At 46.1% G+C, this 14650-nt stretch overlaps 1 protein-coding gene across 5 annotated transcripts in view; it reads right to left on the bottom strand.

Annotated features, from left to right (window-relative positions):
• LOC141140482 (proton-coupled folate transporter-like) overlaps window positions 1–14650 on the bottom strand; it is a 755302-nt gene that overhangs the window by 163243 nt on the left and 577409 nt on the right. For 4 of the 5 annotated variants that reach the window (XM_073627715.1, XM_073627718.1, XM_073627714.1 and 1 more), the window contains one exon: window positions 12155–12311. The exons of the other annotated variant lie outside the window; for it this stretch is intronic. In XM_073627715.1, the coding sequence (XP_073483816.1) occupies window positions 12155–12311 (157 nt within the window). The remainder of the gene's footprint in view (window positions 1–12154; window positions 12312–14650) is intronic. 5 annotated transcript variants of the gene reach the window in all.

Here is a 14650-nt window from a genome sequence, read left to right as displayed (position 1 = left end):
GGGCGGGAAGGAGGAAAAAATTTTTTTCCCATATGGACTACTCCAATCGAGTCCCACTTCACCCCCCAAAGCAAGCTATTTGGACTATTCTGGTACCTCATGTAAGCGTACAATTATAGGTAAAAAAATTCAATTTATTCAGAAAAACATTACTTTAAAACATCTATATACACAAGACATAGATATCACAAAAAAACTGTAAAACTACAGACTTTTACAATAACATTTAAAAGTGCCTGCAATAATAGTTAAAGGCTGTTGTTTAGAACACTTGAGAACGTGACCTCAACAGTTTCGCGGATTAACCGCTTCTTCAGGAGGCATCCAAGTAAGTTCTCTGAGGATCAAATAACTACAATTACACATACAGTAAATAGTAACACGTGCATTAACAGTCGCATAATATTGGAGTAATAATACATTTCAGATAAATATGTATAAACTCACCAACCAATGCCCTCGTAAGGGCTTAGACGGCACTATGAGACGCCCAGAGTGGGGCGTTCCCCCGGAGGCGGACAAGGGTGTTTTTTTACGACGGAGCATACTAGTGTGTAAAAAAAGTAAAAGGTATGTCAGATAATAAAACTAAATATAAAAATCAATTTCCTACAGGTGACACCCGCCCATGTGAGGTGAAGAGTGCGATGAGGTGAATAGGAGGGGAGAAAAAGGAAAAGGAACACAGAAGGGGGGAAAAAAGGAGAAGGAAGACAACCAGAGGGAGGGAAAAAAGGGAGGGAAAGAAGAAGAAGGGAAGAAAGAGGGGAAAAGAAGAGGGGGAAGGGGGGTGGGGAAGGAGAAGAAAGGAAGGGGGGAGGGGAGAAGGGAAAAAGGAGGGGGGAAAGGGAAATAGGAGGGAGGAAAGGGAGAGGAAGGGGAAGGAGAGGGGGAGGGGGAAATGAGAAGGGGGAAGGGGAAGGAGGAGAAAAATGGGGGAGGGAAGGATGTGAAAAATATGTAAGAGGAAGGCAGGAAAAAGGAAAGAGGGGGGGGAGAAGACGGGGAAAAGAGAAGAAAAGGGAAGGGGAAAGGGAGGGAACTGATGTAGGCAAAGGGAAAGGACAAGGGAGAGAAAGGGAGGGAAGGGAGGAAAGAAGAGAGGAGAGAAGGGGGAAGGGAGGGAAGGGGGAAGGAAGGGAAGGACAACCCTCCACCTGTGGTGCACCTATTCATGTGTTGATAAGTGAATAATGAGAAAATACCCACCATGGTTAGAGTACCCATGGGGGCTCAAGAAGATTTTTTGTTTGTCACCCAAGGCAGGATTGATGGTATTCAGGGACCGTTTAGTTAAGCAATTGAATATGTAGTCTAGCGACTTTTAAAAAGTATACCAGGTAGCGACTATAGATGATAGTAGTGTTGATATTAATATTGTCCCAGCGGACCTATAGGATACAGAGGACAAGAGAACAGAGCACAATGCGGATATGCCATTATTCTTGTTGAAACTAAGAACGTTTCATAGCAGATCACAGATAGAGGAAAAAGAAGAGAGAAAACCTGGCAATGGTTGGTATGTTGCTTACTTGAAATCCGTCCGTCTACTGAATGCCTGTCGGGTGTCCGCCGTGTATACAAGGCTGCCATGATGGCGGTCTTATATACCCCCAACCCGGAAGACGTACAGCGCAGAGACGTCCGCGTCATCGTCTCCGGGTCAGGCTTTCTCCTAGCGCACACGTCCTTTCCCTTTGCCTACATCAGTTCCCTCCCCTTCCCCTTCCCGTTTCCTCTCTTTTCCCCTTTTGCCCGTCTTCTCCCCCCCTCCCCCCTCCCTCTTTCCTTTTTCCTGCCTTCCTCTTCCATATTTTCCACATCCTTCCCTCCCCCATTTTTCTCCTCCTTCCCTTTCCCCCTTCTCATTTTTCCCTCCCCCTCTCATTCCCCTTCCTCTCCCTTTCTTCCCTCCTATTTCCCTCCCCCCCCTCCTCCCCCCCCCCCTCCCCCCTTCCTTTCTTCTCCTTCCCCACCCCCTTCCCCCTCTTCTTTTCCTCTCTTTCTTCCCTTCTTTTTCTTTCCCTCCCTTTTTTCCCTCCCTCTGGTTGTCTTCCTTCTCCTTTTTTCCCCCCTTCTGTGTTCCTTTTCCTTTTTCTCCCCTCCTATTCACTTCATCGCACTCTTCACCTCACATGGGCGGGTGTCACCTGTAGGAAATTGATTTTTATATTTAGTTTTATTATCTGACATACCTTTTACTTTTTTTACACACTAGTATGCTCCATCGTAAAAAAAAACCCTTGTCCGCCCCTGGGGGAACGCCCCACTCTGGGCGTCTCACAGTGCCGTCTAAGCCCTTACGAGGGCATTGGTTGGTGAGTTTATACATATTTTTCTGAAATGTATTATTACTCCAATATTATGCTACTGTTAATGCACGTGTTACTATTTACTGTATGTGTAATTGTAGTTATTTGATCCTCAGAGAACTTACTTGGACGCCTCCTGAAGAAGCGGTTAATCCGCGAAACTGTTGAGGTCACGTTCTCAAGTGTTCTAAACAACAGCCTTCAACTACTATTGCAGGCACTTTTAAATGTTATTGTAAAAGTCTGTAGTTTTACAGTTTTTTTGTGATATCTATGTCTTGTGTATATAGATGTTTTAAAATAATGTTTTTTTGAATAAATTGAATTTTTTTACCTATAATTGTCCAAATAGCTTGCTTTGGGGGGTGAAGTGGGACTCGATTGGAGTAGTCCATATGGGAAAAAAAAATTTTTCTCCTCCCCTCCCATTCCCGTTTACCTAGTATGGGAAAAGCCAGATGATCTCTATTTCTGTCCTAGAAGAGTGACCACCTTGTTGCAATACTCTGAGGGTCACCTCTATAAGAGGATGGTGCCTCAGAGGACCCAGAAATTTGTGGCATAGCCACAGCAAGCGTTGTAGTGGAATATCGGCACGATAAGATTGTTTAATCATTACTTATGCCTTGTTTCCCCATCTCTATACCATTTGATTACCCTGGCAAGATGGACTGCCTGATAGTATCATAGCGGTTCTAGAAAGGCCATGCCCTGTTTAGTTTGGGCAAGTCCGGGTATGAATGGGATAGATGTGGGTGTGTGTTTGCCCAGACAAATCGAATGAAGGCACTGCGGACTGATTTAAAAAATGAGGTAGGGGCGAGTAGAGGCAAAGTCTGAAAGAGATATAGCAATCTTGGCATGATGTTCATTTATCATTCGGGCCCATCCATGTGTACGAACCCATGTGCCATTTGCCCAGATCAGAACAGAAGTAAGGGGATGAAGCATGGGTGGAACATTTGCCGCAAATATCTTATTCACAATGGGGGTCAATTTCACCCCTAGATAAGTAGGATGAGAGGTTGCCCATGGGATTGAATACATCTATGCACATCATATTAATAGATGCAAATTCAATTTATACAGGTGCATCTCATAAAATTAGAATATCATCAAAAATGTATTTTATTTCAGTAATTCAATTCAAAAAGTGAAATTCATGTATCTTATATAGATGTGTTACACGCAGAGTGATATATTTCAAGCATTTCTGTCTTTTAATTTTGATGATATCTATTTTCCAGGAGCGTGGTCTGGACTCGGACAGACATGGCTGCTTAATCCTCTCCCTCCAGCACATCAAGGTCCAGCTTCTATCTTGCAGGAGGAGATCACCCGGGAAAACATGGGGAAACCGAGAGGAAATACATTGGGATCACACTCACCCCAGGAGCCAGGGACTCAGCTAAGCTGCAACATCCCAAAGTTATTCTGGACCCAGCACAAGAAAATGCGGCCTCCTCTCAGGCTTCTGGACACACGCCTTGATCCTCCAGCGTCAGCCCGACAAGATCATCCCACTCCCGGCATGCTAACACAGGATCACCTGCCCCCATCTACTCAGCCTAGCTATGCATACCATTGCCGATGATATCAAAAACACCCTGGCTGTGGTGATATCACACCTACGCCTGGACTTCCAAGCAGTAACCACATGCCTGGATGAAGGGGAGGAAGAGGGCGTGGCTTACGCATGGCACTGAGCGGACGTGTCTGAGAAGAGCTCCGTCCAGCCATCAGCCCTAACTCCTCTAGCGATGCCGTCTAAAGCTTAAAGGCCCCGCTCAACACTTGGGAAGAGGTCTGGGAAAGGTTTGGCTGCTCAGCTATCCTCCGTAGGCTCCATTAAGTGGTACCTGACTGCAGAGAGATCTAGCCCTAACACGAGAAGCGTGCAGGCCAGAGCCTGGAGATCTATTGAGTCCCCCTCCTCACACCGGCTTCCATCCGGGAGAGCTCTCCTGCCTCCTTCTGCTGCTCAGAGCTCATGGAGGACCCTGGAACCCTGCTGGCTCAGAAATGTCATCCCTGGTGCGTGGGCTCAAAAAAGAACTGGCAGGTATGTACCATATTTTGGAGAAATCCATTAAAAAGGAAATCACTGCAGTGAGACATGCCACATCTGCTAGCCAGAGTTGAGGACACAGAGCAGCGCCGGGACTCACATGAGGCAACCATTAAAGAATTGCAGGAGACAGTCACTCAATTGGCATTTGCCCACTGCTCCTCACGCTACAAACTTGAGGAATTGGAAAACTGCAATCGCAGGAATAACTTGCGTATCCGGGGGTTGCCATAGGCAAACCAGAGATAATGATCTCAAGCTCTTGATCTGGCGTATTCTGAACACAATTCTTGGCAATCCTGTCACTGACCTGATGGAATTTGACCACGTCCATCGTGCTTTGAGACCGCATACTATCACAACCGTCCAACCCAGAGATGTTATCTGCCGCCTTCATTACTTTGAAGACTAGAATGCCATTATGGTCAAGCTGCAGGGCAACCCAAACATTGACTTTGACGGAGCCGTCATTAACATTTTTCCTGTCCTCTCCAAGGAGACCCTGGACCGCAGCAGAGCTCTCAAACCCCTTCTTGACCAACTGAGAGCAAGGGGTGTCATCTACAGATGGGGCTTCCCCTCGTGTTTGAGTGCCACCAAAAATGGCTGCTCTTCCACGCTTCGATTCCCTGAAAGATCTCCCAACATTCCTGCATGACCTCAATATGCCTCCACTGGAGCTCCTGAATTAGCAGGACCCTATACCAACGTTCTTGGTCCAATTTGACCCCCAATGGCGGAAAACCCCCTCAAAAAAGAGCTGCGCAGTGACTCCAGGCTCCTCTCAAAAAAATCTGTGCATTCCCTTTGCATTCACATATACCCACAATCATTGTGGCTGTTACACTCTTTCAAAGTTTCTGTGACATTTCTCCATCACGGGTCTCTCCCTTTTTTTTTTTTTTTTGCAACCAGAGACCTGTTGGATATTTTACACCAATCCAGTTTCTGCTTTGTTCTTCACTACACTACTGGACTATTACTTACTATGGGCCTCTACTCCTGCATTACTATGTTCTTGTTTTAGCATTGCTAGAGTTTAATTTTTGTTCATAAGTAACACATCTGCCGTATGTTGACAGGGCCCACTACTCCCAGTCAATGCTCTTCTCTTTTTGTATGTTCCTTGCCCTACTCCTTTTGGGGTTGGTGAGTGTGGGCAGCACATATATAATTCCTGTCGGACTCTTTCTAGGTGTCTTGATGGTTGCTCGAGCTCCCCTTTCCCTCAAGGACCACAGCAGTTTTCTGCGTGTTTATCCTCTATCCCCCATTAGCTTTACAAATTGTAAATGTCTACTCTGTACATACTCTCTCTCTTTCTTTTCCTGGTTCACCTTTACTTTTTCTTGACCCCCTTCACCTTCAACCCCCCTCCCCCCCTTCTTGCTGGTATGGAAGGTTTTATGGGCTGAGAGCTTATACACCGCTGACACAATGGCTACTCTAATGCCGTGTACACGCGGTCCGAATTTCCGATGGGAAATGTTCGATGTGAGCTTGTTGTCGGAAAGTCCGACCGTGTGTATGCTCCATCGGACATTTGCTGTTGGAATTTCCGACAACAAATGTTTGAGAGCAGGTTCTCAAATTTTCCGACAAAAAATTTGCACACAAGTCCTAGGCACCAAATTCCACACATGCTCTGAATCAATTACGAGACTGAAGCGCTCGGTCTTGTAAAACTAGCATTCGTAATGGAGATAACACATCCGTCACGCTGCAAATTTTTAAATCTTTCAATGCAGCACATTCTCTTCTTCTTTAAAATGCTAGAATAATGAAGTTGTTTTGCTGCTGATATTCACACAGAGTTCTGACAAACTGATTTCTTATTATTTCTCATGATCTCCTGAATAATCTTCCTTTTTTTTTCGCCAGATCTCCAGAATAATGTTTATTTGTTTTATTTATAGTGATCTACTTTATTTTTTTTTCCTAAAAATCTCCTGAAATTTTTTTTTTTTTATAGTAATCTCCATAATATTTTTTGTCATTTTGTGTGTCAAGCTACCACAACACCAATATTATCTTGTATTTTTTAACATCAAAAGAGGTTGGTTGGTGTTGGTGTCCCTTGTTAATTTGACATTGTATTTTTGAAATGTACCTGCCTACTCACAAACACACTGTCCTTCACGAGATATCAATGTACACGTTTTGTGGGTGCAACCCCTTCCTCGCAACTAAAGTAGATGAGAGGAAGGGGTTGCACCCCTGAAACACGTCCATTGATCCCCCATGATGGGAGCTAGTACATGTTGACATTAGGCATGGGATCAGGAGTATCTGTGGACGACACTAAGCTAAGCAGGGAAATAACTTCTCTGCAGGATGTGGAAACCATGCAAGAAGATCTGAACAAATTAATCGGTGGGCAACTACATGGTAAATGAGGTTTAATGTAGAAAAATGTAAAATAATGCATTTGGGTGGCAAAAATATGAATGCAATCTACTCAAGGACCTGGGGGTCCTAGTAGATGATAGGCTCAGCAATGGCATGTAATGCCAAGCTGCTGCTAACAAAGCAAACAGAATATTGGCATGCATTAAAAAGGGGATTAAAGCGGGGGTTCACCCACAACACCAAAAAAAAAAAAAAAAATATTAAAAGCCAGCAGCTACAAATACTGCAGCTGCTGACTTTTAATACATAGCCACTTACCTGTCCCAGGGTCCAGCGATGTCGGCAGGGGATGCCGAGAACCCGCTCGGTTCTCGGCAGCTGCCGCCGCCATCCTAGGTGAGGGAATCAGGAAGTGAAGCGTTGCGGCTTCACTTCCCGATTCCCTACTGCGCATGCGCGAGTAGCGCTGCGCGTCCCAAATGGTCCCCACTCTCTCCTGGGAGCTGTGTGTTCCCAGGAGACAGCGCGGTGGGGACGGGAAGAGGCGTAGACTCCCATGGGAGTCTATGCCAGAAGTGGGTGCAAATACCTGTCTTAGACAGGTATCTGCACCCCCCCCCCCCCTGAAAGGTGCCAAATGTGACACCGGAGGGGGGGAGGGTTCCGAAAAGCGGAAGTTCCATTTTTGTGTGGAACTCCGCTTTAACTCCAGGGATAAAGCGATAATTCTCCCACTCTATAAGCCTTTGGTCAGGCCTCACCTGGAGTATGCTGTTCATTTCTGGGCACTAGGGATGGACCGAACACCCCCCTGTTCAGTTCGCATCCATAACATGCGAACAGGCAAAAAATTTGTTCGAACACACGAACACCGTTAAAGTCTATGGGACACGAACATGAAAAGTCAAAAGTGCTAATTTTAAAGGTTAATATGCAAGTTATTGTCATAAAAAGTGTTTGGGGACCCGGGTCCTGCCCCAGGGGACATGTATCAATGCAAAAAAAAAGTTTTAAAAATGGCCATTTTCGGGAGCAGTGATTTTAATATTGCTTAAAGTGAAACAATAAAAGTAAAATATTCCTTTAAATTTCGTACTTGGGGGGTGTCTATAGTATGCCTGTAAAGTAGCGCATGTTTCCCATGTTTATAACAGACCGAGAGCAAAATGACATTTCTAAAGGAAAAAAAAGTAATTTAAAAGTGCTAGCGCTAGTGCCGGCTATTAATGAATTGTCGGTCCCGACAATACACATAAAAGTCATTGAAAGTCATTGAATAATTAAAAAAAATGCGTGGGGGTCCCCCAAAATTCCATTACCAGGCCCTTCAGGTCTGGTATGGATATTAAAGGGAACTCCGCGCCACAATTTAAAAAAAAATGGTGTGGGGTTCCCCCCCAAAATCCATACCCCTTGGGTCTGGTATGGATTTTAAGGGGAACTCTGCACCAAAATGTAAAAAAAAATGGCGTGGGGTTCCCCCAAAAATCCACACTAGACCTTATTGACTCGAACAGATAGCCCATCCCTACTGGGCACCAGTCCTCAGGAAGGATGAGCTGGAAATGGAGCGAATACAGAAAAGGGCAACAAAGTTAATAAAGGGTCTGGAGGATAGTAGTTTTGAAGAAAGGTTAATATCTCTGGAAAAGAAATGCTTGAGAGGGGATATGATTTCAATTTACAAATACCAGACTGGTGAGCCCACAATAGGGATAAAACTTTTTCGCGGAAGGGAGTTTAATAAGACATGTGGCCACTCATTAAAATTAGAAGAAAAGAGGTTTAATCTTAAACTGTGTAAAGGGTTCTTTACTGTTATGCCCTGTACACACGATAGGATTTTCCAATGGAAAATGTGTGATAGGACCTTGTTGTCCGAAATTCCGACTGTGTGTAGGCTCCATCACACATTTTCCATAGGAATTTCCGACACACAAAGTTTGAGAGCTTGCTATAAAATTTTCCGACAACAAAATCCGTTTGTACACAAATCCGACGTAGAAAGTGCCACGCATGCTCAGAATAAATTCACGTCACGTCACTGCGTTCAAAACGATCAGATTTTCCAAAAACTTTGTATGACCGTGTGTATGCAAGACAAGTTTGAGCCAACATCCGTCGGAAAAAATCCGATGGATTTTGTTGTCGAAATGTCCGATCAATGTCCGATCGTGTGTACAGGGCTTAAGAGTGGCAAGGATGTGGAATTCCCTTTCACAGGCACAGGGCATTATGCCGTGTACACACGGTCGGAATTTCCGACAACAAATGTTTGATGTGAGCTTGTTGTCGGAAATTCCGACCATGTGTAGGCTCCATCGAACATTTGTTGTCGGAATTTCCGACAACAAAAATTTGAGAGCTGGATCTCAAATTTTCTGACAACAAAATCCGTTGTCGTAAATTCTGATCATGTGTACACAATTCCAACGCACAACATTCCACGCATGCTTGGAATCAAGCAGAAGAGCCGCATTGGCTATTGAACTTAATTTTTCTCGGCTCGTCGTATGTATTGTTCTTGGTGATCGGAATTTCCGACAACATTTGTGCGACCGTGTGTATGCAAGACAAGTTTGAGCCAACACCTGTCGGAAATAAATCCAGGATTTTGTTGTCGGAATGTCCGCTCGTCTGTACGCGGCATTATAGGAGCGAATTTCCCTTCCTAGGAGTAGATTTCCTCTCACTTCCTGTTGTCTCCTTTTGTTTGTAAGAATGAGTCATATGCAAGTCAGATGTATGTAAGGTGGGGAATGCCTGTATACAGTAGGTGACCGCGATATTTTGTCAATCTCGTCGCATTTCTCGGCGAGATTTGATACCTGCGAGCTCCGTCGCAGGAGCCAGCGCCGAGATGGCTCACTCATCGGGAAAGGAAAACTTGGTTTTCCTTCCGCGATGAGTGACAGGCAGTGCTGACAGCTGTCTGGTATGAATCCTGAGGGGGAACGCCGCGCCAAATTTTAAATGAAAAAACTGGCGTGGGTTCCCCCCCAGGAGCATACCAGGCCCTTAGGTCTGGTATGGATTGTAAGGGGAACCCCCTACGCCGAAAAATCGGCATGGGGGTCCCCCCAAAATCCATACCAGACCCTTATCCGAGCACGCAGCCCAGCCGGCCAGGAAAGGGGGTGGGGACGAGCGAGCGCCCCCCCTCCTGAGCTGTACCAGGCCGCATGCCCTCAACATGGGGGGGTGGGTGCCTTGGGGGACCCCAAAGCACCTTGTCCCCATGTTGATGAGGACAAGGGCCTCTTCCCGACAACCCTGGCCATTGGTTGTCGTGGCCTGCGGGCATGGGGCTTATCGGAATTTGGGAGCCCCCTTTAATAGGGGGGGCCCCAGATCCCGGCCCCCCACCCTGTGTGAATGAGTATGGGGTACATGGTACCCCTACCCATTCACCTAGGGAAAAGTGTCAATAAAAAAAACAACACAGTACACAGGTTTTAAGAGTAATTTATTAGGCAGCTCCAGGGTCTTCTTCCGACTTCGGGGGGTCTCCTTCCGACTTCTCCCGGTGTTCCACCTCTTCTCCCAGTGTTCTGCCTCTTCTCCCGGGCCCCGCCGCTATCTTCTTCCAGCTCTATTGCCAGCGAGGGGCCTGGTCTGCTGCCGCTGTCTTGTCACCGATGTCTTGTCGCCGATGTCTTGTCGCTGCTATCTTGCCGCCACTGTCTCGCCGCTGCTGTCTCGCCTCTTCTTCTCTTCTTCTCTTTTTCCGATGTTGACACGATGCTCTCTCCGGCTGGAATGCTTTGTGCGAGCTGTGGAGCCATTTATATAGGCGGTGACCCCGCCCCTTGTGACTTCATGTTCCCAGCATGCGCAGGGACTCTGTTGTCACGCCCCCTTATGACACCAGAGTCCCTGCGCATGCTGGAAACATGACGTCACAAGGGGGCGGGGTCACCACCTATATAAATGGCTCTGCAGCTCGCACAAAGCATTCCAGCCGGAGAGAGTGTCGTGTCAACATCGGAAGAAGAGAAGAAGAGGCGAGACAGCGGCGGTGAGACAGCGGCGGCGAGACAGCGGCGACAAGACAGCGGCAGCAGACCGGGCCCCTCGCTGGCAATAGAGCTGGAAGAAGATAGCGGCGGGGCCCGGGAGAAGAGGCGGAACACTGGGAGAAGAGGCGGAACACCGGGAGAAGTCGGAAGGAGACCCCCCGAAGTCGGAAGAAGACCCCGGAGCTGCCTAATAAATTACTCTTAAAACCTGCGTACTGTGTTTTTTTTTTATTGCCACTTTTCCCTAGGTGAATGAGTAGGGGTACCATGTACCCCATACTCATTCACACAGAGTGGGGGGCTGGGATCTGGGGGCCCCCTTATTAAAGGGGGCTCCCGGATTCCGATAAGCCCCCCACCCGCAGACCCCAACAACCAACGGCCAGGGTTGTCGGGAAGAGGCCCTTGTCCTCATCAACATGGGGACAAGGTACTTTGGGGTGTGGGGGCCACGGAGGGCGCCCCCCTCCCCCAAGGCACCCACCCCCCCATGTTGAGGGCATGCGGTCTGGTACGGCTCAGGAGGGGGGGCCGCTCGCTCGTCCCCACCCCCTTTCCTGGCCGGGCCGGGCTGCGTGCTCGGATAAGGGTCTGGTATGGATTTTCGGGGGACCCCCACGCCGATTTTTCGGCGTAGGGGGTTTCCCTTACAATCCATACCAGACCTAAGGGCCTGGTATGCTCCTGGGGGGGAACCCACGCGGTTTTTTTCATTTAAAATTTGGCACGGCGTTCCCCCTCAGGATTCATACCAGACAGCTGTCAGCACTGCCTGTCACTCATCGCGGAAGGAAAACCAAGTTTTCCTTTCCCGATGCGTGAGCCAGCGCGACATGCAAAGTACCCTGTCGCCGAGAACCAGCACGATGGTATCGCGCTGGAAACACAATCTCGCGGTCAGGTACTGTATGATTACAGTCGCTATACTTTTACAGTTCTACACTTTAAATCCTAACTTATAGGTTGTGACTACTTCTCCTGTTTACACCCCTAACTCACCAATACTTCAGCAATCACCCTCCATTCATCCTGACTTTACCTCGGCCGATACAGCCAACCTCTAGATTTCAACACAATCTAACACTAGATATTTTAGTGCTGTCTGCGATGGAGGAAGAACTAGCAGGGATCACTGGAGAGGTAAGCATCAGTGGGTCAGAGGAAAGACTTTTTTCAGAGAATGGGCAAAGTAGCAAAGTCTCTGTAAAGAATATTTATACATTGCATAGTGTTTTCCGAGTATAATACCAGATACATATTTACAGTAGCTATGAATATTATTCAGCAACCAGATTATGCATGCATGCATGGCTTTAGAATAGATATTACTTGTGTCTCTGTTTCTATATTTACATATGAATATACCATATATAAAGAAAGAGATTATTTGAAGCTTTGGTACTTACTGGATTAACACAAAGGTAATAAACTGGAAAACCGCCATGATAATAAAACACATTCCTGGAAATGTTGATAGGGTGGTGGGGTAAAGTCCATTGAATACAGCTGCACCAATTAGTAAACACACAGTTTCAACAGATGCCATAATCGAAAACATTGCACCTAAAGTAAAAAAGCAAAAGAAATCATATTTTACATAAAGTACTCAGATGTAATGTCTGCCGATAAATGTGGATTTTTTACTTAGAAGCTAAATCCTTTTCTTAGACTGTATACAGTACAGGACATAGGCATAAATCAAGAAAAAGGGTTACTTGCTGCCACCTTCAGGTAAGGATACTGGCATACAAATTTATCATAACAGCCCAGATACTCCTCCCACTCCTAACAATCCTCAATTTTTTTATCAAACAATAAGAGGAAAAAGCCAGTACAGAGGAGAGGGTGGCTATGTAAGCCAAAAAAACTCTAGTTTTCAATTGTACAGTACAGGACAAAGGCTTCCATTATTCAAGATCATGGAAGGTCTCCAAGCAATACAACCGATGGATGGTGAACACAGCAAACAATGGCAAACAGGTCCAAAACATGGGAAACACCTTACGATCAAAGCTGGCATCAGCAGAGACCTAAACCACCTGATAAAATTAAATATGTGAACAGAACACCAGGTACTGGTCTTTCAAAACTGGGAAACAGAGATCTGGTGCTAAAAAGCCCAAGTGTTATAGACTAAATGATATTCGTAAGTCTTACTAGTGAAAGGTGGAATCCTATCCTTTAAGGCATAAGCCTTAATGAAAACCAGCCTAATCCACCTAAAATTGGTGGATATAGGACGCCCGTTGTAAGTGCCTGCAGACAGGACAAACAGAGAATTTGAGGTTTAGAAAAAAGCAGCTGCTGCGAGATAAACATTGTCCCATGCAGTACATGCATTAAGCTGCAGAGGCCTGAAGTGAAATTGGGTAAACCAACTTGCCTCAGAGGAGGCAGTCATAAGGCCCAGTACCCTCATGCAAAATTAGACAGATGGAAGCTTCTTGGATCACAAGAGGACATAAGCATGGAGGGTCAATATCTATTCCTGGGGAAGAAACAACAAGGCTTGGGTCATGTCTAAAGTCACTTCAATCAGTGGGGTGGATCCAACACAGACTTCTGGAGGCTGAAGATCCACCCAAAGCTCTGAGATGTCTATATCATTGACTGCATATTGACAACTAGGACCTGGGTACACAGTGCTCCTTCAAGAGGAGATCATCCAGATATCCATTGATGTGGATTGCTTGAGGTTGCATTAGCATGAGGATTGGGGAAACACTTTGGTGAAGTCCTGGAAGGCTGCGGACAGACCAAAGGAAGAGCCAGAACCTGAATGTGGGGGAAAATGGGAATATGCAAATATGCATGTTTAATATCTATTGATGCTACAAACCCTTGTTTCAGCAATGCAATTACAGACAGGGCTGATTACATCTGGAACTTTTGAACCAGTAAGAAGGTGTTGAAAACCTTCAGGTCTATGATGGGACAAACACTCCTTTTGGGCATCAGGGACATAAACAGGTTTGAATTAGAGCCCTGTAATTACTCAGGAAGAATTTCTCCAGAGGAACAGCAACAATCACTGCAGAAAACTGACGTTACTGCAAGGCAGTCTGAAAGACTCATGAAAGAAACAGTAAGACACAATGTGGGGAGGAGGCAGACAGAGAACAACATTTCAGCCTGTACATGAGACATTTCATTCCAGCCACAAAGATCCAAAGTGCCCTGAGTCCAGGTGGACAAAAAGGACAATAGACATTCCCCCACTTTTAAAAGTGGGAACACCCCTTAATTGAGAGGAGGACTTGATGCCAGACTTTATAAATACAGAAAGGAGGGCCAGAGCAAAAACATATGAGAGATTCCAAGATCATTTTAATGGCTGGCAAGTGTCATGTAAAGGCAGCCAACCCCATTCATCGGGCTCCAAAATAAACATAAAACACAATGATGAAAGTTTATGTCTAAATATGCATGCATATGAGTTTATATCACATATTCGTAAACATCACAAATGTGTCACATCTCAAAGCGTGGCTTCCTCTGTCATGGATGGACGTGAGTAGCGGAGCTTGTCTCTCAGCCTAAGCTTCTGGCAGTATCCTGACTCGAGCAGCGGCTTTTTTATATCCCTTTTATATAGCCTCTCTGACGGCACGAGCACGAGTGGTGTCCCCCCTCCTTGCCGCTCTGTGGTCAGAAATGAATAGACAACAGACAGCAACAGAGAAATTGAAAGAATATGCCCGCTCTGAGGGACAGGGGGCTGGATGGAGTCCCCTGAACACTCGGAGCGGAGGGTCAGCTTTGATCTCTGAGGCTGCTAAACACGGAGCTGCAGAAAAGACAGAGAGGGTGGAGAGACAGAGCAAATTAACACTGGGACAGGTGAATGCTCAGCTGCTGGCAGCAATACAAACATCTAACATGGCTTTATCAGGTAAAATGGA

The sequence above is a fragment of the Aquarana catesbeiana genome, linkage group LG04 (assembly GCF_042186555.1).
Source record: "Aquarana catesbeiana isolate 2022-GZ linkage group LG04, ASM4218655v1, whole genome shotgun sequence".
NCBI classification, from domain to species: Eukaryota; Metazoa; Chordata; class Amphibia; order Anura; family Ranidae; genus Aquarana; species Aquarana catesbeiana.
The sequence above is the reverse complement of the archived record's forward strand: the minus strand, read 5'-3'. Positions and strand labels throughout refer to the sequence as shown.